This window comes from Mauremys mutica, chromosome 2 (genome assembly GCF_020497125.1).
Source record: "Mauremys mutica isolate MM-2020 ecotype Southern chromosome 2, ASM2049712v1, whole genome shotgun sequence".
Lineage (NCBI taxonomy): Eukaryota > Metazoa > Chordata > Testudines > Geoemydidae > Mauremys > Mauremys mutica.
In genome coordinates, this window is record NC_059073.1 from 98,834,712 (window position 1) to 98,862,022 (window position 27,311).

A 27,311-nucleotide genomic window follows, 5' to 3' on the forward strand; every position below is an offset into this window, starting at 1 on the left:
GATGGTATTGGAACGTAGCCTTGCAATAGCTACATATAACATCTTTTTATCCAATGTGATGAAAACACTGATTAATCGTGACTACTTTTTTTTTATCACTTGACAGCCCTACTTATCAAGGTCAGTCTTGAAACAAGTTAGTATTTTGCCCCCACTATTCCCCTTGGAAGGCTGTTCCAGAACTTCACTTCACTGACGTTAGAAACTTTCTTCTAACTTCAAGCCTAAACTTGTTGATGGCCAATTCATATCCATTTGTTCTTGTACTACCTCTGGCCCTTAACTTAAATAGCACCTCTCTCTTCCTGATGTTTATCCTTCTGACATATTTATAGAGAACAGTCAGACCTCCCTTCAGCCTTCGTTTTGTTTGGCTAAACAAGCCAAGATCCTTAAGTCTCCTCTTGTAAGGCAATTTCTCCATTCCTCTGATCATCCTAGCAGCCCTTCTTTGAACCTGTTCCAGTTTGAAATCATCTTTATTAAGCATGGGAGACCAGATTTGCATCCAGTACTCCAGATGAGGTCTCACCAATACTTTGTACAATGCCTGTCTCTACTGGAAACATCTTGCATAATGCATCCTAAGATTGAATTAGCCTATTTCACAGCTTCATCATACGGGCAGCTGATAGTTATCAACCAATATACCTAATTCTTACTTCTCGTCTGTTACTTCCAACTGAGAATTCCCCATGACCTTTCACTTTGCACAAGGGCTGTCAATTAAGGATTAATTCACAGAATGATTAACACATTGCAGGTAGTAGAGCTCCATAGGCAGGAGCCCAGAACGCTGCACCCCCAAGGGGGTTTGAAGCCCAGAGCCCTGTGCCCTGAGCAGGGCTGAAGCTCCAGAGGCAGCCGGGTAGCTGAAGGCTGGAGACCTGTGCCCTGAGGGAGACTAAAGCCCAGATTTTTTTTTTAAATCTTGATAGCCCTAATTTAAAGATAGCATTAGAAAACATATAACACTACATGTTTTATCTAATAAACATAGGGAGCTATGGCTGCTCAGGATCTCTGAAAATCAAGCCACTGATTTAGGTCCCTGACTTTCTTTTGAGTGCACAAATTTTGGCCAATATATTTAACAGAAGCAGCTGTGACCCACTTCAGTAAACAAGTATACTACTAATTAATGAAGTATCATATGGGGTGTATTCAGTCGTGGAATGCAACCTTTCGTTCTGTGGCTTCTGCCAGTCAAACTTTGGAAATGTAGATTTTCTCCCTCAAATCTGCAGAGCCCTTTTAACTATAATTAATTGCCCATAAATCTTCACACTAGGAAAGATGCAATTAAAATTTACTCTCTCAGAAGAAAAAATCTTCTTAGGGGATTGTACCACTTTTTTTCTTAATTATATAAAACATTTTAGTCCCTTTTCACATTTTATAATGTCCTTGGGGTTGAGGTCATGCACGTAGAGCAGGCGCACTAAAAAAAGTCAACATTTTCCTCATTGTAATATTTCCACATTACTGTAGAAAATTCTTTTATTTAAAAAAACCTGATTCAGGTTCCATTGTAAAACTTCCATAAGTTTAAATGAGAGCAGAACAGACCCCAAATATAAGCCTCAGTGGTGAGACTTTCCCATGGTATATGGTGATAAAATGTTGACTTTTACAGTGCTATAACTCTAGGAAATGGATTATTTTATAGATTGCATTCAAGATGGGTCCAAAGTAAAACTCCAGGTTCAAGCCCCGGAACCTTAGGAGTGTTAAAAATTTGGGTCCAAATTTTGCCAGTGGCTCATATTTCAATAATAGACTGAGCCAAAACCCTAGATCTGAATTTGCTGAACTTTAGGGCATTGAAAATCCAAATGCAGAATTTGCAGTTTGTGCCGATTTTTTGTTACTTAAAACAATTTCTCTGCTTTTCATTCATGAGTATTATATTTACTATGAAATATAGTAACAATATTAATATATGTTGGGAGAAGGCAAATGGAATGGAAAATAGAATACAGTACACTGGAACAAAAAAACATTTAGCAGAGATATTGACCAAAGTGTACAGGCATGCAGCTTTGAAGTAAAGCACCAAAATCCATATTTAGGTAATTCTATCACAACTGCCTGATTTTCAGAGGCTAAGCAACTGAAAATGAAGCCACTTATTTCTTTTGAGCATGTAAAGTGCAATATACATATTAAACAGTATTGATGATTAAATTTGAATTTAGGAGCTTATCTTTAAGCACCCAACTTTGAAAAACTATGGCATATTGCTCACTTGCTCTCAAGAGATGGATTAAGACTAAATGGAGTTCATATCCAACAGGGTTTTACCTTCCAAGACATACTCTTCTTCCCAGCCTAGCATCCTCTTGACAAAATTTTTTCAGCCTGCTCCCTGTTTCTTCCATGTCGTCTCTTGTCTGCTTCTGAATCCTAAGTCTTTGATGCTACTCGTTCAGCCTTTCTTCAGTCTCATTCTGTAGAGTCTGGGCCTTTTGTGGTAGACATTGTAGAGCTAAGGAACCTGATTTAATCCATCCCTGATTATGTTTAGGACTTTTTGTTAATATGTGGGAGTTGCAGTATATTCACTCTAATGTGTATGTGGGACACTTAAGACATACTCCAACTGTTAATTCTGTTTATCCCTCTATTTCTCTTTCAAATGTCTGTTCTTTACAGTGATTTTTAAAATGTTTCTAGAACAAAATTAGAAGGAATAAAAGGAAACAACTTTGACAGAAATACCTAACGTTTGTTGTTCTTTTATAGGTAGAAGGTTGGTGGAAATGGAAATTAAAACTAAGGCTATATCTACAGTTGGAGCTGGGGTGTGATTTCCAGCTTGTGTAGACTAGCCCTCACTGAGAGAGTGCGCTAAAAATAGTAGTGTAGCCACAGTACCATGGGTGATTGCACAAATCTTTCTCGACCCCATGAGTATGTACTTGGAGCAACTACTCGTGCTACCGCTCGTCACTGTCCATGTGGCTATACTACTATTTTTAGTATGCTAGCTCGATGGGAATTAGTGCAAACATATTTACATGCGCTGGGAATCCACACTTCTTGCTCCAAGTGTAGACGTAGCCGAAGAACAAAGGTATCCGCTTAATGTCTGTTCACCCACATCCGCTGACTCCATCATTTTTACTAACATATCAAATACTATTATCTCATGTGCCACTGCTCCATATGTTAATGGAGAGGACTTCAGTATTATTTTTTTAATTCTATGCTGAACTATAAGATCTGTCTCATATTATGATCTTTAAAATCGCTGATTGGAGAATTAAACCACATTCTTCTAAAACATTCATAATATTTACTTAATGACTGAGTTCTGTGTAATACCGTAATCTATACTTGAGTTCATATTTATTGTCTCCACAGGGAACACTGTTTTTCAGGTTATGCCCATATTCAACTTGAACAGATTTAAAATGATCCTCGGGTATTGAAGAAAGGAGATAACAATTAAATACAATTCTATTACAGGATCATACCTGTTGCTCTAAGTTAAAAACAAAATTAGATTGCCTTTTTCTTACAAATATGTGCTCAGATGTCATGAGAGGAAGAATTGGATCAAGATTGGATGCTTTTCCAAACAAACAAACAAACAAACAAAAACAAAAACTCAAAGAATTATTTGGGGGACATCCCATGGCCTGTGTTATATAGGAGATCAGACTAGATGATCACAATGGTTCCTTCTGATCTTGGAATCAATGAATCTGAATGGGATTTTTTTTCTTCTCTGTTTATCTTGAAAAGAAAAATACTTCAAAATTGGAGCATATCTTAAAACCCCTGTTTTTGTAAAATTTCACAGCTCTCCTCCAGCATGTGGCCTTGCTATTGTGTTTTAAATTTAGGTAGTACTATTCTGAATCAAATTATGCAGGCCATAGAACAACAGAAATGTAGGGCGGAAGGGACCTCAAGAGATTATCTAGTCCATTCTCCCTTCCCCCCAGGTCTGAGGAAGGACCTTATATACCTACACATTTTCTAGCTAACTCTCTCAAATTAATAAAACGAAATAAAAGTAGTGGAATATTAGGTTTAGTCATGAAAGTCAAAGGAAGTATGCTGACAGGTTCATAAATGTATGTATATCAATCAGATTCTGCTGGCATTGAAACCTTTTCTTGTGGGCCTTTCAATGCCAATTTTAGATAAGTCAGTCCAAAATTATGTGCAAGAGCCAGTCTTTGCAAATGAAATGAAATTAATTGCAAAATAACTGGAGTCATAAAGGGATCTCGATCCAGTTGGATTTCCTGCTGTGGTCAGTATAATATGTAAAAATCAACTGCCATCAGAACTTAATGTTCTTTTTGATTAGACGGAAACCAATGCTGCTTCAAATGCTTCTTTCACAGAAGAAATGCTAACGAAATCTAGAGACCCTCTCAACTGTAAAAATTATTTCCTAATCTCACGGATCACTGGGAAGTGATTAACACCCCAATCTCTCAAGGTCAGACCCATAGTATTTCTCTTTCCTTTGCATCTCACCTTTTCAGAAATGTTTGTCCTAACCAAGTTTCTATGGAATAACAAGCTGGCGGTGATAGTTATTAGAAAACTTCTTTCCAAGGAAATGGGCAGAGGTTGAATTTTATTTTAAAGTAAGATGTATTTTGAATTCTTCATCATATAGATTGTCCCTCTGCCTACTGGTGAAAATCATGCAGGTATTTCTTATTTTCTCAGTGCTGGTTTGCGCATGGCCTTTGGGCCGCTGCAGAGGGACTGAGAGTGAGAAAAGTTTTCCCTACCTTGTACAGGTGCACTAGGGCCACTAACTATAGCACTCCCTGCACTTCCTATACTCTGGGGATTCCAAAGATTGCTCATTCCTGATCCTGCCTAGAGAGCGGGAGTCTGAAATGGGGCGCAGAAGAAGCAGAGTTCTGATCTGCATTATCCTATGGAACATGGCTAGCAGACAAGAGGACCAATTTCGTCCATACCTTTCCCATAAAACAAGGGTGCCCAACCTACAGCCTCGGGGCCAAACACTGCCCACCAGAGCATTTCTTAAGGCCTGCGGCTTGCTGCAACACAATATACTAATGGTCGATTCATTAGCACTTTGTCGTCATGTGTACATCATTTTAGTTTACACAAGTATGCAAATAGACAATACTGTACATAGGTTGTTTCTGTCTAAATACATATGAAACAAGCTGAATTTAAAATATATAAATCAATACAGGTGACTTCAAATCTTAGTAAATATGTAGAATCTGTTTGGCCCACACAAGGTTGCACTTAGATTTATGATGCCCTCCTGTATAATAAGGTTGGGCATTAGTGGAAGGAGACTGCATTACCTCTTGTGCACAAGGGTGCTGCAGCACAAGTTATCTCAGTGAATCACAGTCTCCCAGTGGAGCTCTGCACTTTCATCAGGGCTGTGGTCTAAAAGCTGCAATCTTGTGCTCGCTATTCTGCATGAAAGATTGTTCTGTGTCTTGTCTTGTTTAGTTTAGATTGTAAACTCTTTGAGGTTGGGAGTATGTCTTAATCTATATCACAACATGCTGTGTGGATGATGTAGGCTGTGCAAGGGTCAGATATAATGTCGAATAATGTCACCATTATTTACATTAAATTGTTTATTACACAAGTAGTTCAATTTCAGTAGGACTATTAATCAATAAGGTACTATTCAGTGTGAGTAAGGGTAGATTCTGGCCCTAGATGGTTTTTAATTATGATAATCTCAGAGTACTACTTTTGTCATTTGAGGTGATTGTTGCTATGATTTACTCCTTATGTCATTGTTGCACAGCAAGTGGCATAATAGTGTACATAAATGACTTGCATGCATGTTATATGCTAGTTTGTTTTTGAATGCTATATTATAAATAGCCATTTTGAATACTTCTCTCTCATTACACTTATTTTTGTATACCCCTTTGGGGGTGTAAGAGTGAAGGACATTTACAAATTTAGCCTTTGGAGTAACAGCTTTTCAAGAATGTTCTGATTAAATTATTGCTACACATTGTTGTTTTAGTATTAGCAGTTCCTAATGTCATGGGTATTTAAAATTGTATTTATTCAGTAAATTATTTTATATGATGGAAGACCCCTGCTCATACCAGACTTGTTCTCTCTCTATTTTGATTAAAATTCTCCATGTTTTGCCATGGCTGGATTTTTATATTTTTGTAGAGCATTTTATGCTAGGTATTAACTGATTAATCCTCCTGCTTCAAGATTATGAAACCCTCAAATCTGTGCACAATTCAACAAATCCAGATTAAAAGCTTTTAAGCATTGGGAATCATGGATCTCTTGGGGCCTTGAACAATTATTCTAGCTCTGTGCCAAAGAAACCAAGCCATTAAGAATCATCATGTGTTTTACGTTCTTTGAACCAGGAGGGAGGACTGACAGTGCTGCCTGTTTCTCATTTCCTTGATCAGTGATTTCTTTTCAGCTAGCTACTTACAAGTTAGTTTGTAGACAGCCTTCCACCACAATGCACATGTTGTTTATCAGAACTTCATGCTAACGATAAGCAGCAGGGGACCTTGACTGTTCAGTTCATTGCTGAACTGATTTTTGCTTTCCGAAGTTTTTAAAAGCTACAGTAGTAAGGTTTTGTTAATAAAATGCTTAAAACAATTGTTTAACCAAGGGTTGACTCTCTTGCCTGCATAAAATGAAAAATAACATTCACTGCTAATATACGTAAATATGTTGATGTGATTCTCTTTACGCGCTGTAGCAGTATAAAGGGACCTTAGTGTAAATGAGAATCAGGCCCTTTGTGGTTTGGCTGTAAATATTGAACTATATTTGCTCTTTTTACTTCTAATAAACATAACACCAAACCCATCATTGCAAGTGTTTGAGCCATCAAAGGATTTGTAAGATGGGGTGAGGAGGCAGGGGGGCTTTTTTAATTTAGGAAGTTTGTTAGCTGTGTACAGATCAGACTTTCATGTCTGACCAGGAGGTTTAGTAGTCCAGCATGAATTTTTTATGCACATAATAAAATATAAGCTTGAAGATATTCATATTCTCTCTCTTTATATATGCAAGTAACTTTTGTGGAAATGTTAACATATAAAGAAGCTCCACTTTGGACTGAACAAGCATATCTTCAAAATGGCCACAACCAAGAGAAGTTGCTGATTGTAGAATATATTAGATACTACTAGATATGGTTTGACAGGTTTTGGATAACAAAAAAAGGTTTGCCAGTTTTAGATAACAAACTAATTTGTTTCATGTCAATATGTAGAAGCCTAATTAGAGTTCATTAGAAACTGAAGTGCCTAACGCAAATGGTCACTAAGCATTTTCAACACCTGTTTGTGTTAGAGCATTCCATTGGGACCTCCTCCCATTATAAAGACAAGAAACAAGGAATTTTGATTGTCAGTTTCAGTATAGTGCATTGTGCTGCTGATTAATGTTAGTGGACATTTAGAATATATTAATAAAGGCATTTTTTCTTTAAAATCCACTATTTCTCCTTGATGTGCCCTCTGCAGTAACAGTTTTTCAAATGAAGTTCACACTTCTTTGTTTTTCTTGGAAAAGTTCAGGTTCTGATTCCTGCTTTCATCCTAGCAAACATAGCACAGTGTATGGTATTTTCTGTTCTCCCCATTCTGAACTAGATTGCCAGGCTAAATAACTATGAAATACCAAATGAAATGCTGTCAAAAACAGACATCAGGTGGATAGAAAAACAGACGCCAGAGTAAAATGGGACTCTTCAAGGTACCTACTCTTTTCAACTCCCTACTGCTGTCACTCAGATTGGAATGAAACACTTGAACCACCCAGAGTGAATATCTCCCTATTTCACTTCTGCTCTTTTGGATATAATGACGTTCAAAGATGATTTGTGGCCATAACAAAATCAACAGAGCAGGAATTTAAGGAGACAAGCTACCATGGACGTGATCCTCTGAGATATTCAAGGAGAAGATAGCTCCCTTTTCACCGCACATACTCCCTCAGTTTGCTAACATGGGACCTGATCCAGCTCTCAGTTAAGTTGGTGAAAAGAACAAGGAGTACTTGTGGCACCTTAGAGACTAACAAAGTTATTTGGGGTGAGCATCTTGTCATTAACTTCTTTGGGAGTTGGATGAGGCCTGTAGCTTAAATCTATGGGCAGCATCAAAAGTAGGTCCCTCTGGATCAGTTAAAAACAAGACTTCTTACCACTGGGCACATTGTCAGCTCTCAAATGCTGCTTTTTAAAAAAAAACAATAAAATACTGATTAAAATTTCATTAACAAAATAATAATGTGACCAAAGGGATGGTTCCTCCTCCAAAGATGACCCTGGAATTTCGGTAGTTTGCTATGATTTATATTTCCTGCAAATTTTATCTCTTTGGATGAAAATTGAAATTGTCCTTCTGCTTGTGGGATTGCAAACAATAAAATAAGTTAATCAGAGCAATAATACGCGTAGTATTGGCTTTTCACCAACAAGGTAATGATGCCTGACCCTCTAATCTGTATTATCTGGTCATTATCTGCTTTGTAAAGGACCAAAGTGTATTTGTTTCAATAACAGAAAGAAGAAAAACATACTGAAATGTAGATTATCCATTTATAAAATAGATAATTGCTTCAAAATAGTTATTTTCAGCTCCTCATTCAAACATTTGATACGTAATACTGACTAAGTTTATATTTTTTATTTCATTCATGATGGTCTGCATTTTGATAACCATATTGAGCTTGATTATGCCTTTGCTGAGGCTTCATTTTCCTCAAATAAAAAAGGTATCTCACTCCAACAGATGCAGTTGGAGAGATGTCTTTAAAAGTCACAATCTCCTAGACCAGGGGTCAGCAACCGGTGGCTCGCGGCTCGCCAGGGTAAGCACCCTGGCGGGCCGGCCCGGTTTGATTATCTGCCGCGTCGGCAAGTTCGGCCGATCGCGGCTCCCACTGGCCGCGGTTCGCGGTCCCAGGCCAATGCGGGAGGCAGGAAGCCGCGGCCAGAACATCCCTTGGCTCGCGCCGCTTCCTGCCTCCCGCATTGGCCTGGGACCGCGAACCGCGGCCAGTGGGAGCCGCGATCGGCCGAACTTGCCAACGCAGCAGATAAACAAACCGGGCCGGCCCGCCAGGGTGCTTACCCTGGCGAGCCGCGAGCCACCGGTTGCCGACCCCTGTCCTAGACCCTGTGTACGTGTAGCTATACACTGCAGTGAAAAGCAAGCTGCATCCAGGGGGGAAGCAGAAGGAAGGCTCTGCAGTGGGAAACTGCTAGAGCCTTTCTCTGCTGCTGGACTCTTTTTTTATTGCACCAGGGAAAGCTCCCAGCAGCTCCTCACTGCTGGAGCCTTTCCCTGATGCTGGAATTGCTGGAGCCTGTCCCTACCTCAGGGAAAGATTCCTGCAGCAGGGAGCTGCTGGAGTCTTTCCCCAGTACTGGAGCCTTTCCCTGTGGTGGGGAAAAGTACAGCACTGGGGAGACAGCAGGACACTACACTGATAAAAATAGCAATGTAGACGATTGAAGGGACTGGTTGAGTGTGTAGAGAACTGTGTGAATATATAAATGAGGTATATACCCATAGATTTCAGGAGTGTCTTTATTCTACTTGCTTAAGCGGTGCCTCACTAGCTACACTGCTATTAGTATCCATGTTAGAGGGGGCGTGGAGTGTATGTGTGACGGGTTGGACCCCTTGAAAAGCCACCTGATGTGCTGAGATACCACTTAATCCACCTGTTCTGCCAGCATGAGCCCCCTATAACCTGTCTTGCTGAGCCAGGCTATTAAAGCTTCCTCTAACACACACACACAGGCAGGGCCACACCCTGCTGCAGATCAACTCTGGGAAGACTCATATTTATGGACTTGCTCCAGCACTCAGATGTCCCTTGGAGTGCAGATCCAAAGATATATTATGAAATTTGCCCCTTCCCTCAAAGTGGAGAGAGGTGTGCACACTTCTTGCCCCCCTCCCATTAGAAATTACAAAAACTGGGTTTAATAATAAACAAAACAAATTTTATTAACTGTGGAAGGCAGATTTTAAGTGGTAAAAGGGATAACAAACAGAACAAAGCAGATTACTAAGCAAATGAAATCAAACACGCAAACTAAGCTAGTTTTACTAAAGAAATTAGTTATAAATAGTATTTCTCACCTTAGATATTGTTGCAGGCAGTTTGCAAAGTTTCTGTGGTTCAGAGTTCCAGTTATATTCCTTTTCAGACTAGATCCCTGTCTCAGTCTCGACTCCTCCCTTGCCTTCCATTCAGGTGCTTTTACAGGCTTTCTTCTTGGGCAGACAGCCATGGAGAGGAGGAGTCCTGTTTGCCTTCCTCCCCATCCTTGTATAGGATTTACATAAGGCAGGAACCCTTTGTTTCCAAAACTTGACTCCCCCTCGCTTTACAGTGGAAAGTTACAAGAAGTCCCAGGTAATGTTTTAGTATCGGGTGACAAGACCACCTGACTCTGTAGGATCACTGCGTGCATGAGTCAGTGGCAATATGGAGTGTCCACAGGAAGGCTAAGATTTTTACAGTGCATTATCCTTGCTGATGGGCCATCTGGCCTGTCTGGCTTGTCTGTTGTTGTACATGAAGTGTTAGCAGTGGGTGTCACCCAAAGTAGCATAGTTGAAATACAGATACATAGTCAATATTCCTAACTTCAGATAGAGAAGTTATATAGGCATACAAATTGGATATTCACATTCAGTAAATCATAACCTTTCCAATGATATCTCACATGAGCCATCTTGCTAAAAGTATATCTCAGTTATCATAAGCATATTTCCATAAAGAATATGGAATGACATGTCACAGTATGTACTCTACACACTGCTGTGGTGTTTAGATGTTGCTTGTAATTATTAGAACTGGGAGCACTGGCTGTTGGGAGTCTGAAAGGACAGGAAGGCGGGGGAGGAGTTGAGGAGGCAGAGTGAGAGTTACAGAGGGTGCAGCAGCAGCTTGGTAAAGAGGTTTCCACTTTAAAAATAAAGTCCTGTTGAAGTTTGTTAGTACCTTGCCTGGTTGATACAACATTTTAGCGATGAGGATGGATCTTCTGCCTCTGAACACACCTGCATCCTTTTTGCAAAGCCCAGGTGAGCCTCCAATTGTGTTTACTGCGTGATCCATATGTTTGAGACTTAACTGCTTGCAATCAGTGCTACAGAGATTTCTGAAGTAAGAAAGCATGCTCTGCTAATCCACTGCCTTGGAGCAGAAGGGCAGTGTATATTTTACACTTTTCCCCTTGCAAATGATAAGTATGAGACTGCACTCACTGCATTAAAGAACTTTTTTGTGCCCAAAGTGAATGTAGTAGCTAATAGCTACAGATTTTGCCAGAGTGAGCAGAAACCAGGGGAGACTATAATGCAGTATATTGCTTCCCTGAGGAGTCTGATTGTAACTTGTGACTTTGGGAATATGACAGATGAGATGATTAGAGACCAGCTCCTTGAGAAAACAACCATGCTTCATGTAAGAGAACGCTTACTTCTAGAACCACAATAATCATTGCTACTCAGATTGAGTCAGCTACAGCTGAAGTCAAAATAATGAGCAGGGATACAGGAGGCACAGTCCAGGCTGTGACTCCTTTGCAGAAAAGTTCACTATTGCTGCAGACAAACAATTGCAGGAGGAAAACTAATGAAAAGCCACTGAATCGGCAAATTCAAAATACAGTAAAAGCATGCTTTCGCTGTGGATCCCCACAACACCTTGCAAACTACACAGGATGTCCAGCAAAAGTAGCTCAGTGCAATCATTGCAAAAAGATTGGGCATTTTGCTACAGTATGTCGCAGTAGCCAGTTCAATCAACAGGTGCATGCAGTTACAATACCAGATGTTACTGTGCTGAGCGTGGACAAAACCACTACTGCACATATTCCAGAACAAATAAAGTGCACTGTAAATGTTTCCACCATACCCTCAGGCAAATCACACTCTATTCAGCTAATGTTGGACACTGGCTCAGCAGTATCTATACTACCTGATTCCATCTATTTGCATTACTTTACAGATGTCCTCTTACTGAACACAAACTTGAGTTGGTGTGCTATTTGAAAAAACATATTCCAGTATATGGCTGCCTGCCAGCAATAGTTACTTTTGGTGATTGCTGTGTAACTGCAGAGTTCTATATTTTCCACAAAGGCACTCCTATCCTTGGCAGAGATTTATTGGCTGCTTTAAATCTCAGGGTAGTTAATGGATGAATTGATCTTCCTCAGCAAAGCACTCTTGTGGTACACACACCAGTTTCAGCTGGGACCCAACACCAGGTTGAAGAGAAACTCTGCTGTGCTTATGAGTTTCTGCATAAAGTTAAAATGTGGAATAATGTGATGCCTGTATGACAGAAATTACGGCGCTTACCATTTTCAGTCAGAGAAGCTGTTTCAGAGGACCTTAGAAAATGTGTTCAAAAGGACATTATTGAAGAGATTAACTCCTCCGAATGGGTTTCACCTATAGTAGTGACACAAAAGAAGGGTGGAGGCATTCGCCTTTGTGTGGACTTAAGGGAGCCAAATAAAGCTATACTGGTTGACAGCCATTTTCTTCCTCACATAGAAGAAGTATTGGCAGAACTCCGTGGAGCAATGATGTTTCCTACTCTTGATTTGCAGAGTACATGCCACCAGGTTATGTTGCATGAAGATAGCAGAGACCTAACAGCATTTATTACACGAGGGACTATTTCATTTTAAACATGTTCCATATGGTCTTGCATCAGCCCCAAGTGCCTTCCAAAAAATGTCATTGATTCTGAAGAATTAACATGGAGTTCAGTGCTATTTGGATGATATTATCATATTTGGAAATACTACTGAGGAGAATGACAATAACCTGCAGTCTGTACTAAACTGCATCAGCAAAGCAAGCCTCAAGCTTAATAGGTCCAAATGCAAATTTAGACAAACTGAACTCTCCTTTCTGGGGCATACAATTTCACAGCCTGGACTAAAACCTGATCCAGATCATATCCTGGCAATTTCAAATGCTCCTCCTCCAATAGATTTGCAAACCTTACGTTCCTTCTTGGGTCTTACCGCCTGATATGCAAAATTCATTCCCAATTATGCTTCTGTCATTGAACTGTTATGAGAATTACTACGGAGAAGTTCAATCTTAGTGTGGACAATGGATGCACAAGCTAGTTTCGAAACAGTGAAAGACTTGATTGTACATAGTCCAGTACTTGCACTATTCAGTCCTGCGTTGCCCACAATTGTAACTACTGATGCTTCTGATTATGGACTTGGGGCTGTCCTCACACAACTTCATGAGGACAACTAAGTAATGCTGAGAGAAAATATTCTACAGTCAAAAAAGAAGCACTTGCTTGTGTCTGGGCTACTGAAAAATGGAGAACTTACCTGTGGAGCCACACATTCAAGTTGCACACAGACCACAGCCCTTTGACAACATTGCTTACCATGGAAGGACTGGGAAGAGCAGGATATCTTATTGCTAGATGGTCTGCAAGACTACTCTTTTTCAATTATGAACTGGAATGTAAGCCTGGAAACAAAAATGTGGTAGCTGATTGCCTTTCTCGCCTGCCTTTGCCTTCACCAGATGGTCCACTGGAGGATGAGGATGTAGTAGTTGCGCTTATTACAAGCGCTCTTACTGCAGTCACAATAGAACAATTTCAAGCTGCTTGAGAGAGGGAGAGTTACAGAGGGTGCAGCAGCAGCTTGGTAAAGAGGTTTCCACTTTAAAAATAAAGTCCTGTTGAAGTTTGTTAGTACCTTGCCTGATGGATACAACTACCACTGAAAGGAGTATGAAATGTAGACGTAATTAATGTTACATTTGTGTAACAGGTTTAGGTGATGCTCCAGTTCAGCACTGCCCTGATGGTATAAACAGGCGGCCTATTCAGGGCCTGTCCAGACATTCCCTCGGAGGTAATTAGCTCTGCCAACAGGAATAGCTACCCTCCTTTTCCCTTTTGTGGCTACTAGATAATGCCGCCCTGATCATCCATTGAGGCCTTAGAGGATATGCCTTAAGACCCACTACCCCCAATGTACACATAGAGGGAGGAATAATTTAATCCATATAATTTATTCCCTTTCTTCTTTATGTGAAACGCCAATATATAAAAGCATAATAGGAACATTGGGCTGGATAGGAATGGCACCTGTACTGACCTGACAGCAAATTTTGGCTCATTCTCCTCATTTACCTATCCTTGAATTTTTAGAAAAAAAAGTCTACAGATTTTACAAAAATTACAGTTTGTCAGTGTGATCAGGACACACATGAGAATAAAACCATTGCTGCATCTGTGTCAAAGTAGAAGACCCCAATTTTTTTAGTTTTATTATTATGAGGTCTGACACCCCCCCCCCCAAACCTCTTTAATTCCAGATTAATTTGGTCCAGGATGCAATGGAATCACCTCATGCCAGACAACCAAGGAATGAGGGTTGGCTTCCTCAGCGAAACTTCCATGAATGAATTAATCATTCAGGCCTCCACTTCCCCATTTCAAAGGGGAGTGAGAGGGCAGAGAGGGGTAGCTCAGTCTGTGAAGACTTAAGATCTCCTCTTGTCCCATAGGCTAACAAGGTTCATTAGTCCTGGTGTCCTGTGGTCAGGTTTAACCTAAGAATGGCCCCATGAAGCCACTTACCTGCACTGGACACCAGCCATATGTTACAATACAATGTATTGACATTTACCACCACTCTTTTTTTTTTTTTAAGGTATGCTTTCTTCTCCTTATACTTCAGGATTCTGTAAGGAAGGTGAAAAAAATAACCAGACACCTTGTTAATCTTGCCCAGAGGAAAGAATTACTTTCTGATCCCAAAGGGCAATCTGGTCAGACCCATAGCAAACTTGGAAACCCACTTCTGATAAGTATGCTATCTATATGGCAAAACAGGCAGTTTTCAGTGGCAAGAATGGCTGTCACATGCCCACTAATGTAGGGGAATTACTATAGTTGCCGACTTTTTCAACCCACCTCTCCTCCACCAAATTGGCCTGGGGTGGTTAGGAGAGGTGCATCTCTGCTCCATTTTCTCTAGCCCTAGCCTCCACCCACCATATAATCCCCACGTGTATTTTGAGTAGGGAGAGAGAAAAGAGCAGAGCCTTGATGGTGGAGGGCACCCTCTTCCAATCAGGAACTGAGGGTATCATGCTGTCTGGAGGGGCTCACAACTGTGAGTGTCTACATCAGGGCAGACTGTTAAAAACAGGGCAGACACCCCAAACTGGTGGTGTGGTCTATAATTAGATTTTGTGAAGCCAGTGACAAATGTGAACTTGTGGATCACTGTAACCGTCTTACCATGGAGTCACAGACAGTCCCCTTAGACTCCCCAGTCTATCTTGGAACCTAGGCAAGTTGCTTTTATGATAAATGGTCACTTACACCAAAAATCTCAAAATATTCAGGTTGGTTCCAGTCCCAAGAGTATCCTAGTTCTTACATCAAAGACAACACTTGTAGCCAATCATGTAAGATACTATCTAAAGGTTTATTAACTAGGAAAAAGAAATGAGTCATTTACAGGTTAAAACAAGCAAACATATACACACAAATGAGTTGCAATCTAAATCCTAAGAGCTACAGAACTGGAGTGAGCTGTCAGTTCAGAATGTCTTTCGGGGCAGACCCAGGGGTACCCTCTGGGCATCTCTGTTTTCAGTTGAGAGTGTCTGGCCCTGTGAAAGTTCAAACAGCAAAGAGATGGGAAATGTTCTTGTGTCTTTATTTCCTTCATTCAGCCTCCAAGTCCATAGGATGAGCTGCTTCGTGCGTAGCATTTCCAAAGTGCGATAGGCCATTCACCAATCCTTTGTTGTGATGTTTCTTGATGGCCAATCTGATTTGATAGTTCTTCTGGATAGTTGGGGGGAAACACTCTTCCCCCAGAGTTCACAAGTTTAGAGCAAACATTTTCAAAGTTATAGAGCAAAATTTACATGTTTCCTTATAGCATGGAATACAGATATAACAAGTGAGATTGATGCATTCAGCAACTTACATGCATTTCATAGAGTCTAAACACTGCATACATTCTTATAAGACTAATACCTAATTTGAGCAAAACTAACATACAGGTAGACTGGTCTGGTCTCCAGCTATGAGTTTGTCAATTCTTCGCTAATGCCTGCAGCCTTTGCAAAAGCTGGTACCTGGCCTGCCAGCATCACAGTGGGTATGGTCATTCTGTTTCCAGTCTGATCAAACAGTCCCTCTGCTAGCAATGGGAAGGTGCAATTTAATCACATTAGCATTATTTGTTTACGAAATGCCAGTTTTCTGTAATTACTAAATTGTTTGGGTTTTTTTTTTAAGTAGTAACTGAATTTTAATATTGGCAAAATGTGTCAGAATGACAACCCTGGAGACTGACGTTCTCTATTTATTATTCACAACATAGGCACAATACACACTGCAGCAATGTAAGTTTCCCACTGTCGTGCCAAAGAGTTTTCTTATGTCTTTTTTGTCAGAGAGTAGTTCAGTCTTCATGCACATTCATTCTTCAGTGAGGCATAGCCATGCGATTTATGATGGTATTTGTGATATGGACACTTGTTCCCTAATAAATAGAATGAAACCAGAAAATTCATTTCATATGGGACTGTGAAAATAACTTCAGGTCACTAGCAATCTAGGACAGATTTGAAAGACAAGATTTGAGTTGACCTAAAATGTTGCATTCCATTATTGGAGTACTAAGCCTTCCAAGCTCTGTGCCCAGGGAAGCTGCCTCTCTTGCCCTGTCCTAGTTACAGCCCTAGAAAATTGTGGTAACTGGACTTTTGGTTTACGGCCAATACTTCTGACTGGAGACTACAGGTCCTTAAAACCGGACATTTCAGTTGCAAACCAGACATGGGGCAACCCTAAGTCAGTTGTCAGGTTTAATTTTGACATCTGCATGCTTGAGATAATAGAACTAGAGGTATGAAAACATGACTTTTGGCAACCGACGTGTTCCAAATAGAGGTTTATAGTTTTGTAATGTATTATTACTCTAGGGTGACCAGATGTCCCGATTTTATAGGGACAGTCCTGATTTTTGGGTCTTTTTCTTATATAGGCTCCTATTACCACCTCACCCCCGTCCTAATATTTCACATTTGCTGTCTGGTCATCCTATGTTGTTCTTTATTTCACATGAGTAGTTAGGTAGAGTTCAGGTTGTTTTCATTACCAACCGGTTGGTTGTTTTCATTACCAGGGGAAATTGATCATGGAGTCAGCTGTCTTTGGCACAAACCTGTGTATTTACAAGGAATGTACAAAGTCTCGTTTCCCTGAACACAGGAGAAAGCAAACAAGGAGAGAGAGTTTATTTGATCCAAGCCATCAGGCAGGCAGCACATAGTCCAAAAACACTTTTTTAGCTTTTTCTCAGGGCCATGTTTCTCAGTGCTTCTATTGTGTATCTGGTGATTCTTTTCTGCCTTTTCTCTCTGCTTCTCTGGCCTTTCTGCCTTTTTTCCTCAGATACACAAACCTTCACAAAACAATAGCCTACAAAAGTCTTCTGCCCACATGTGACTTGCCAAGTGCCTTTGTTCCGGGCAGTGATATATGTGCCTGTGTTTTGGTTGGAGGCCTGTATTGTTTCAGCTACTTGGTTCCATAAAGGATCGCAATGTTTTCTTACAACTATCTTGAGAGATGGCCCACTATTGTACCACCAGTCTCAATGAGATTTAACCTAACCATAACAGTATATTACAGCACATTGTTTTTTGCAATAATTATCTTTTCATGGATTGCCACTTAAAGTATATCTACTGAAGATGCACTTCTTACCACAAATAGAGATGTGGTTATCTCTTCTATATTTTGATCTACTAATGTCATCAGAATACTTAAATAAAATATGTACTTTTAACAGGGCCTGTTCAGCAGGGTATGGAACCCATCCTAGAAAGTGCTGAGCTCCCTCAGCTATTTCTTAAAACAATGGGAGTTGAAGGAGCACAGGTCCATAGGCGCTGCCTCCGTGGGTGCTCCCATCCCTCCCCACTCCATGCCAGTAAGGAAAGGTGCCACTAGGAATTCATCTTGGGGAAAGGCAGATAGTGTTTTTGTGCAGTCTGGCCTTCCCAGCAATTCTACCTAACAAAAGGCATCTCTAACCTGTGAAAGGGTCTCCATGAGTGTGTCGACACTGCAATTAGACACACGTGGCCGGCCTATGCCAGCTGACTTGGGTTCGGGGGTATTTGGCTAAGTGGCTGATTAAGGCCCGGTCTATACTTACTTGCAGTGGGCGTCAATTTAGCGGGTCTAATGAACCCACTAAATCGATTGCAGAGCACTCTCCAGTCAACTCAGGTAATCCACTGCTCCGAGACGAGTTAGTTAAGTCAACGGGAGAGCATCTCTGGTCGATGCAGTGTGGTGTAGACACTGTGATAAGTCAACCTAAGCTATATCGACTCCAGTTACATTATTACTGTGGTAGTGTAAACAAGCCCTAATTGTGGTGTAGATACTTGGGCTGGAGCCTGGGTTTTGGGACCCTCCAACACCATAGGGTCCTAGAGCCCAGGTTCCAACCCAAGCCTGAACAACGTCACTGCAATTAAATACCCCTGTGAGCCTGAGTCATCTGGCATGGGCCATCTGCGGGTGTCTGATAGCAGCGTAGACATACCCCAAATGACCCTTGCTGATGGAATAAAAGGATAAATGGATACAAATCAGATATTAGGAATGGCAATATACAAAAACCTGTAGGAGAACACTTCAATCTCCCTGGACACACAATAGCAGATTTAAAGGTAGCCATCCTGTAGCAAAAAAACTTCAGGACCAGACTTCAAAGAGAAACTGCTGAGCTTCAGTTCATCTGTAAATTTGACACCATCAGCTCAGGATTAAACAAAGACTGTGAATGGCTAGCCAACTACAAAAGCAGTTTCTCCTCCGTTGGTGTTCACACCTCAGCTGCTAGAAGAAGGCCTCATCCTCCCTGATTGAACTAACCTTGTTATCTCTAGCCTGATTCTTGCTTGCATATTTATACCTGCCTCCGGAAATTTCCACTGCATGCATCCGACAAAGTGGGTATTCACTCACGAAAGCTCATGCTCCAATATTTCTGTTAGTCTATAAGGTGCTACAGGACTCTTTGCTACTTCCAGAGAGTACTTCTAGTCTCTGATGGCCCAGGCATAAACCTAAGAAATCATGTTAAATCTTCACATTGAGTTGCTAACTGTTTTGTATTATTATTGCTAGCCAGCTAATGGTATAGCCCAGGGGTCGTCAGCCTTTCAGAAGTGGTGTGCCGAGTCTTCATTTATTCACTCTAATTTAAAGTTTTGTGTGCCGGTAATACATTTTAACGTTTTTAGAATGTCTCTTTCTATAAGTCTATAATATATAACTAAACTATTGTTGTGTGTAAAGTAAGTAAGGTTTTTAAAATATTTAAGAAGCTTCATTTAAAATTAAATTAAAATGCAGAGCCCCCCAGACCTGGCCAGTGTGAGTGCCACTGAAAATCAGCTTGCATGCTACCTTTGGCATGCATGACATAGATTGCCTACCCCTGGTATAGCCAAATACAGAGTTTTGGAATACTTGTTTTGAAAGGCATTATGATGGAGGGGGGAGAATGTTGCTTGGATCTGTCATATTAAAAAGTTAGGCTGTCTTCTTAATGATATGGATTGCAAATTGCAGAAATATTAACAGTGAATGTGAGCCTACAATTAATGCTCTTCTGGCTCACAGCCCTATGTGCCTTCTCTTAGGTTAAAGAGTATTTTGTGGTGCAATGTTTCTGTCTTATTCATCTGATTTTTACCTGAGAGGTGTGTGAGGGCTGCCAAATGCTAGACTGTCTCACAAGATGCATGACAGTGATCTGGTCAGATAATGTACTCTCCCATATTTGAAGAACAGGGGAGTATAAGGTCTTCAAGCAATCAAGGCTGTTTTAAAATACATAACTTTGAACCTTCTACTGTCTCAGGCTAGGCAACATCAACTGTCTTTCATTTGCAAGCTAATTTTTATTTTGTCCAATTCACTGTAGCCAGGTGTATCTGTTTTCCAAAGTAGTTAAATTGTTGTTCTGAAAACTGAAGATTTCTTTCTTTCTTTCTTTCTTTCTTTCTTTCTTTGGGGGGTGGGGAGGGATGATGTAGTAAGACTACCACAGATGCACACACAAAAATTCAGTGTTTTCACATTCCCACATGAGATTCTATAGCAATGGTAGTGATCATAATACGAGGAAAAGAAATGGATAAAAATGGCCTCATGCTGTTAATCAGAAAGACAACTGCAACCTTCTCTGAAGCTTGCCTGCTTCTTTTCAGGGATATGTGACCTTTTTCAGTTTAGGTTAATCCTGTTACAAAACTTATCAGAAATGAGCATGAGTAAAATGTCTCTTCAGCTGATCATAAGACTTGCAAGGACGGGGATCAGACTCTTATGTTCAATTCACTAATACGGTATTTCCAAATGAGTACGCTCTACTTACCGGTAGCTACAGTGAGAAAATATATCAGTGAACCTATTTCTATGTTTCAGGCTGCTTCTGTTTGTGACTTTTACCATTTAAAAAGTAATCAGGCTATATATTTTATTATTATTTGTGTTATATGGAACACAGGGGCCTCGATCAACTTAGAGCCCCACTGTGCTGGTCATATTACAAATACATAGTAAGAGAAAACCCCACCCTTCAGAGTTTACAATGTAAACTAGGACATGATGCAAGGTGGACATAAATGGAGAAAATGAAGAAGGAAGGATGACGGTAACAGTTATAGGAACACACAGCTATGTAGATTAATTAAAAAAACAATTAGTTTGGGATATAAATAGTAATTATGTCAGTAATGCGTGTTGGTGACCTGCCTCAATTTGTATAATTTTATTTTACCTTGGTTCAGTATTGTAGCCAGCAAAGTTTGGGGGCTTCATACATGACTCTCAGCTTCATGTTACATAAGTGAGGTAGACCACACTCTAGAAGACTTGAATTAACCTGAATGTCACCATATTCTGGTGAGTTGCCCGGAGTGGTGCATGAAATTGGAGGCACTGTTTGGTTTTTGGTTTTGAGCTTTATTATAGTTGTTGTTTTATTATTGCTCATTTACTTGCTAATGGGTACTGAGTTAGTTTTCTTTACCTATTCTTGTGGTTTGCTTACATTTGGTTTATGTTTAAAGGAGCTGAAAATTTAGTAGATGTTAAGTTGAACTGGAAAATGTATGCAAAAACCAAAGGCAGTTTTCCTCAGTTTTATCAAATAGTTTTATCTAAACATAACTTAAATATTTTTTTAAAAAATGAAGGACTATGTTTCATATGGGGAAATATTTGTGTCTTCAACATTTAACACTGAAGTAATTTCTGTCAGTGATTTAGACATCACCTTTAAATATTTACATAACAGGTTGAATGAAAGTAAAAACCATATATTTAGTGAGAATGTGGTGGCATTTATCCAAGTGGAAATAATCTTTAAGAGCTTGTCCAGAAACGATTACAGATGTTTTAAATAATGATCCATTATTTAGCAAGTATGATCCATATTACTATTACTTTTTATTAGCATTTCCACTTCCTAACTGCTATTTTTGTTCAGCCCTAAGACCTCATAATTTCATGATGTCTGTGTTTATGATACTAGAACATGTTGCTATGGAAATTTATTATGTCATAAATGTAATACCTACTGATGGATGAGGTTTTGGTCTCTTTTTTGCTTCTTTTCATTTAAGAAATTATCCAAATATAGAAGTATTGCAAATCACAAATCTTAATAAGGACTATATTTATGCCAAAAGGGCAAGTAACCTACTTCAGACTGTTTAACCAAGATCCTGGACAAATCACCAAGAATTTGGTATGTTTATATTAAATGAATCTAGATATTAGAATCAGCTGCTTTAATACATCTAATGCAAATACATTTGGATTTACAGCAATACTACTACTTGGCATTTTTAAATGCTTTTCATCTGAAGAGATCTCTGCTTCCCTCTCCATCCCCCCCCCCAATATTATTTAGGCCTCACAACAATGCTGGTAGATGCATATCATTTCCATTTTGCAGATAAGCAAACCATATCAAAATAAGTTGTTGGCTTAACCAAGGTCACACATCATATTGGTGACAGAGTTGGGTATTCATCACAGTATTTTGTTCTAACCACTAGAAAATGCTTTTGTCAGTACATGCATTTGTAACTAGCGTCCATCACCAGGCACCAAGGAATAGATGTTGAACCCAAGCTCCTTAGTACCAATGCACAAGCTTCTACTACTTGAGCTAAAAGAGTCACTCCATTGGATGGTAGCATCAGCACCACTAGAACTTTGTCTTTCATGTGGACCAGTCACTAGGAAGGGGACAAAATTCACACTTATAAATGTTGTTGGGTTTTTTTTTTAATCTCCCCTTTTTTATCCTGAATGTTCATATATACCATACATAACTTATACGTATGTTAGGATGGCTGATCCACTCCAAAGGTGGCTGTATTGTATGAAACACATTACCCAGCAGAAACTGAAACTCCTATTCTGTGGGAAATTCCAAAATGGAACAAAAAATTGGAATTTCAAATTTTCTCATGGAATGGGAATTCTGAAATTTTGTTTAGAAAAAAGTTGATGTAATATTTTGTTTCAACCTTTTTGAAATGTGTCATGGCCCTAAGCTACCCTAAACCCCAGAAGCCCACCAGCGGAGACCAGAACATGGGAGTCCCTGGGAGCTCCGGCTCTGGGGCTTTTTGCCTAGCAGGATGCCTTAAAGCTGGGAGCAGCAACTGTCCAGACAGGCTGCTTTGAGCAGGGACTAATTTTCCAATGGAAAACTGAAATTTTTCAGCAAAATTAAAATTTTCCTATGGAAGATTTTTTTGTTTGTTTTTTGTTTTTTGTTTTTTTTTTGGAAAGTGAATTTTCAGTAGTAAAATCATTCTGACATAAAATTTTCCAACCAGCTCTATTGGCTAGTCTACAGTAGCACAACTAATACGTTATTTAAAGGTAGGAAGTGAACTTTACCAGTGGAATCTACCCAGGACGGTTTTCATGCAGTGAGGAATGTAATTAGAGCTGTAATAACCCAAGCTGGAATTGGAGCAAAACCCTGGGATTAATACTATTATTATTGGGCCTTTTCATGAGCCTCAGAAGTTAGGACCTCAGTATTACATTTCATTATTGACTCCATCAGCAATACTTTCTCCCTTACATCTTGCTTGGATATTGGTTGACCAGTGACCCATCTAGTTTATCACTAATATACCTTTTTAGAGATGCACCTGTGATCTCCTCCTGTGCAAGTATAGTAGCCAGGCCCATTCCTGCTTTAGTTTTGGGATCTGACAAGATAACAGCAAATAGTGTTATGACTGCTGGCAATATAGCCACATTCTTTATTACTTTGGTGAATTAAAATGAGAAGAAAATATGTTCGGTACAAGTTACTGTTTTAAATAGTAATTATATAATATATAACATACTTTAGAAAAGTGGATAAAAAGCCCTATGGATACTAATATAAATGCCATTTCTCATAATATATAGTATTTGAGGCATTCTTTAGTAGTTTTAAATTTATAGCTCTGGATCTCCATGTCTACAGGAAAAAAAAAACATGGAAGATAACCTAAAAATAAGAGGATCTTCTCACAGAGTTTCCCCAAAATAGTTCTACTAGGGTTGGAGTTTGCACTCCTAGGGCATAGGAAGCACTTCTGCCTTCAAACCCCACATCTCCCAGAGGATCTACAGGTGCAGCCCGGGCTATAGTCAAGTAAGCCCTGTGTTTCTATGCCAGCTCTGGTGCTCCTTGCCCTCCTCCAGATCCTGAATAATTCATCTCCATTTGAGCCATGCTGTCATGAATTTCTTCAAGGGATCTTCAGCTGCAGAAGGGGTCCCACACAAAAAGAAACAGTGTCTGTGGAAGATGGCTCACAGGTATAGAATATATATCCTGACTCTGGCTCCATCTCTGTCTCCACTCTGTGTAGGGTGCTGATATGAGAGAACATTGCTATAGAGGTGGCATTCCATAAGAGAGGTCAGATCTGTGGGCATGGATTATAGGGGGATGATATTAGATCCATAATTATTGATGTTATGCTTCTAAGAAAATAAACACATTGTAGTCTTCTAGAGGAAATCAGAACTTAAAATTATGGTACAGCTAAATGTTGAATCCTATACCTATCTCATAGAGCTGAAAGGGACCCCAAAAGGTCATTGAATCCAGCCCCCTGCTTTCACTAGTAGGACCAAGTACTGATTTTGCCCCAGATCCCTAAGTGGCTCCCTCAAGGATTGAGCTCACAACTCTTGGTTTAGCAGGCCAATGCTCAAACCACTGAGCTATCCCTCTCCACTAGAGCATGATATTGGAACTCGCATAACTGAAGAGATTTTACCAGAAAATAAAAAAAGGAATAATTACAAACCAAACCTGAATACAGAATTACTGTGGTTTTTGTTAGCTGTATGTCTATCAAGCTTAATTTTTGACTCAAATGAAAATGAAATTTCAATGAAAATTAAAACAGTTCACACACTTCCCCCTCCCCCTTTCTCATCATGTGTTCAGTAGTTTTTGAAGTGAGCTTGTGGTTTCAGTCTGTTTCCAAGGGTCTTTGGGTCTGGCCTTAGTAACCCAAAAATCACAAAAATAATTAGAAGGGGTTCTAATTGGCATCCTAACTGGCTTTAACAGCAGAGCGCAAGTGCTGAATAGATATAGGCTCTAAATTATTTTCCCTAAAAGTGATTCCACTGGATCAGGATTGTGAGACGTTGGTAGGATGGTTTTGGAAATTTTCATTATAATAAAAGCAGCATGCTATACCTTTCTTAGCTCAAGGTTGGTCTGTGGTTTCTCAAGGTTGTTGCTCCAGCTCCTTTTGACAGCACTAAGTTCACTCTAAAACAGAAGTTCTCAAACTATGGGGCAGGCTTCCCAAGGGGAGGCACAAGCTGTGTGATATATTTTTTTAAGAGCTCTGTCTGTTAACCCCAGGTGGGTGAGGCTCCTAAAAAAAGGGTTATGCACACGTATGAAGCGGGGTTAAAGGGAACAGCTGGAGACCGGTGCCCCAGGGCTGACAGACAGAGCCCTACCACCTGGACTCTCCACACCTTCCCATCCGCCCCCCTCAAATCCCTTACCTGGATGCAGTGGGGCTCTGGCTGTCAGCCCCGGTATGGTGGCAGCAGCAGCAGCAGCAGCAGCAGCATGGAAGTAAGTGTGTCAATGGGGTGCTAACCCTGATGTGAAAAGTTATATTGACAAATATCACTTTTTACATTGCCTCCCTTACCTCTATGCTGCTGCTGGAATGGTGCTGCCTTCAGAGCTGGGTGCCGGTATATGTACTTGTGGAGGCGGCATAAATGACTACAGACACAAAGAAGGGGAGCCCAATCAAATAAGTTTGCTCACTGCTCTAAAACAATCAAGCAAAAACATTATTTTTAATTTTATTTTTTTAATTAACTTTTTTTAAGCATTATGTATAGCATGTAAAAGGTAAAGTGTCTCATGTCGATCGCTTGTAGCTGTTAACAGGACAAACAGTGTAATTGATTGCAGAACATTGGGTACATAAAGAAATATGCTGTCTACTGTTGTAAGGAAATTTGATTTTCAATTTTTTCTCCCTGTTTCATTGGTATTGAAATAAGGATGTAGGGGATCATTTAACTTGGATATTTGTCAAGTGCAGAGAGCTTTGTTTTATCTTCGGGTTGGGGATTCTAGCTTACATGTTGATTTTTGCCTTTTATTATCCAGTTTCATGTAGTGCTGGCTGATTATGATATCGCTTATTAGATTGGTGTCCGTTTTCTCCTTTTTTTTCTCTGAAATTATGAATGCATTCACTTTTTCTCATGTCTTTGGATAACCAATTCCTATAGTTTTACTTATAAGGGGTTTGTGTGGGGAAGAAGATGGTCATTATCTGTAATTCTACTTGAATATATTTTTACTTTGAGAGCACTTTCTACAAGGGGTGAAATTCATCCCTGTACAGAATGTCTATGTACCATTTAAGTCCTACTTAAACCCTCAGTGGGATTTAAGTGGCACATGAGCATTGGGCTGGCCCTCGGGTACAGGGATAAATTTTACTCTCTAGTATATGTTTAGCCATCATTAATACCGTAGTGCAGGCAGTCTGCTGTACATTTCTAAAAGGCTTATATATAATCCTTTGCTGTATCCCATTTTTTCTCTCTTAGATTAGACAATAGTTTTCAGACGAGAAGTATGTCTAAGTGCACTTTGTTCAATATGCCCAAACACTTGCGAAGCTTGAATTCCTACTCTTCTGTTTCTCATCCCCGAACTTATTGTTCATAGGAAAATGGCATTTTAAAAATGATAGGCTTCTGACAAAATTCTTGAAAATGTGCTGATTAGTATTCATTTAGTTAATTATAGGCAACATTTTCAAAAGCACCTAAGTGATTTAGGCATCTAAGTCCCATTGACTTTCATTGAATTTTGAAAGTCAATCAGATATAGGTACTTAGATGCTTTTGAAAACTTTACCCTGTATGTTAAACTACATCAATTTTCAAAGCATATTGTTGGACATGTCTTGAAAAAGCTCCAGTAAACCAATGGAAAATATTCCCATTGACTTCAGTGGAATTTGGATTGAGCTCAGACTGAACACTTAACTGGGCATTGTAATCAGCGCTCCTGGTTTTACAGATTCATAGAGATGGGAAAGAGTACCAGAGCAATTTTAAAGATTTTTATAATTTCAAAAAGAGTTTTTCTGTAAACTGTGTGGGGCATATACAGAATACATGATGGTGTATTAGAAAGGTTGGATTGACAATTAGTTGGGATTACCAGCATAAATCTCTCATGATTTTGGCTCTTGTGAGTATTGCAGCCAATCCAATTGCATGAAGTTGAAATATGTCCCCCACATAGTGGTATCATGTATTTCTTATGTATCATATATAACTTTATATACTTGGACAATAATAACTAGGGCTGTCAAGTGATTAAAAAAATTAATCACGCTGTTAAACAACAATAGAATACCATTTAAAATATTTTTGAATGTTTACTACATTTTCAAATATATTGATTTAAATTACAACACAGAATACAAAGTGTATGGTACTCACTTTATATTTATTTTTATTACAAATATTTGCACGGTAAAAAACAAAAACAAATGTATTTTTTAATTCACCTCATACAAATATTGTAGTGCAATCTCTTTATCATGAAAGTTGAACTGACAAATGTAGAATTAGGTACAAAAAAACCTGAATTCAAAAATAAA

General features: G+C 39.5%; 1 protein-coding gene across 2 annotated transcripts in view; it reads left to right on the forward strand.

Moving 5' to 3' along the window:
* The window catches only part of DOK6 (docking protein 6), a 395,012-nt gene that overhangs the window by 38,368 nt on the left and 329,333 nt on the right, over nt 1-27,311 (forward strand). Inside the window, exon 1 of one of the 2 annotated variants that reach the window (XM_045006142.1) lies at nt 21,735-21,862. The exons of the other annotated variant lie outside the window; for it this stretch is intronic. Within the exon in view, the coding sequence (XP_044862077.1) occupies nt 21,794-21,862 (69 nt within the window). The 5' untranslated portion in view covers nt 21,735-21,793. Of the gene's footprint in view, nt 1-21,734; nt 21,863-27,311 lie in introns of those variants that run through there. 2 annotated transcript variants of the gene reach the window in all.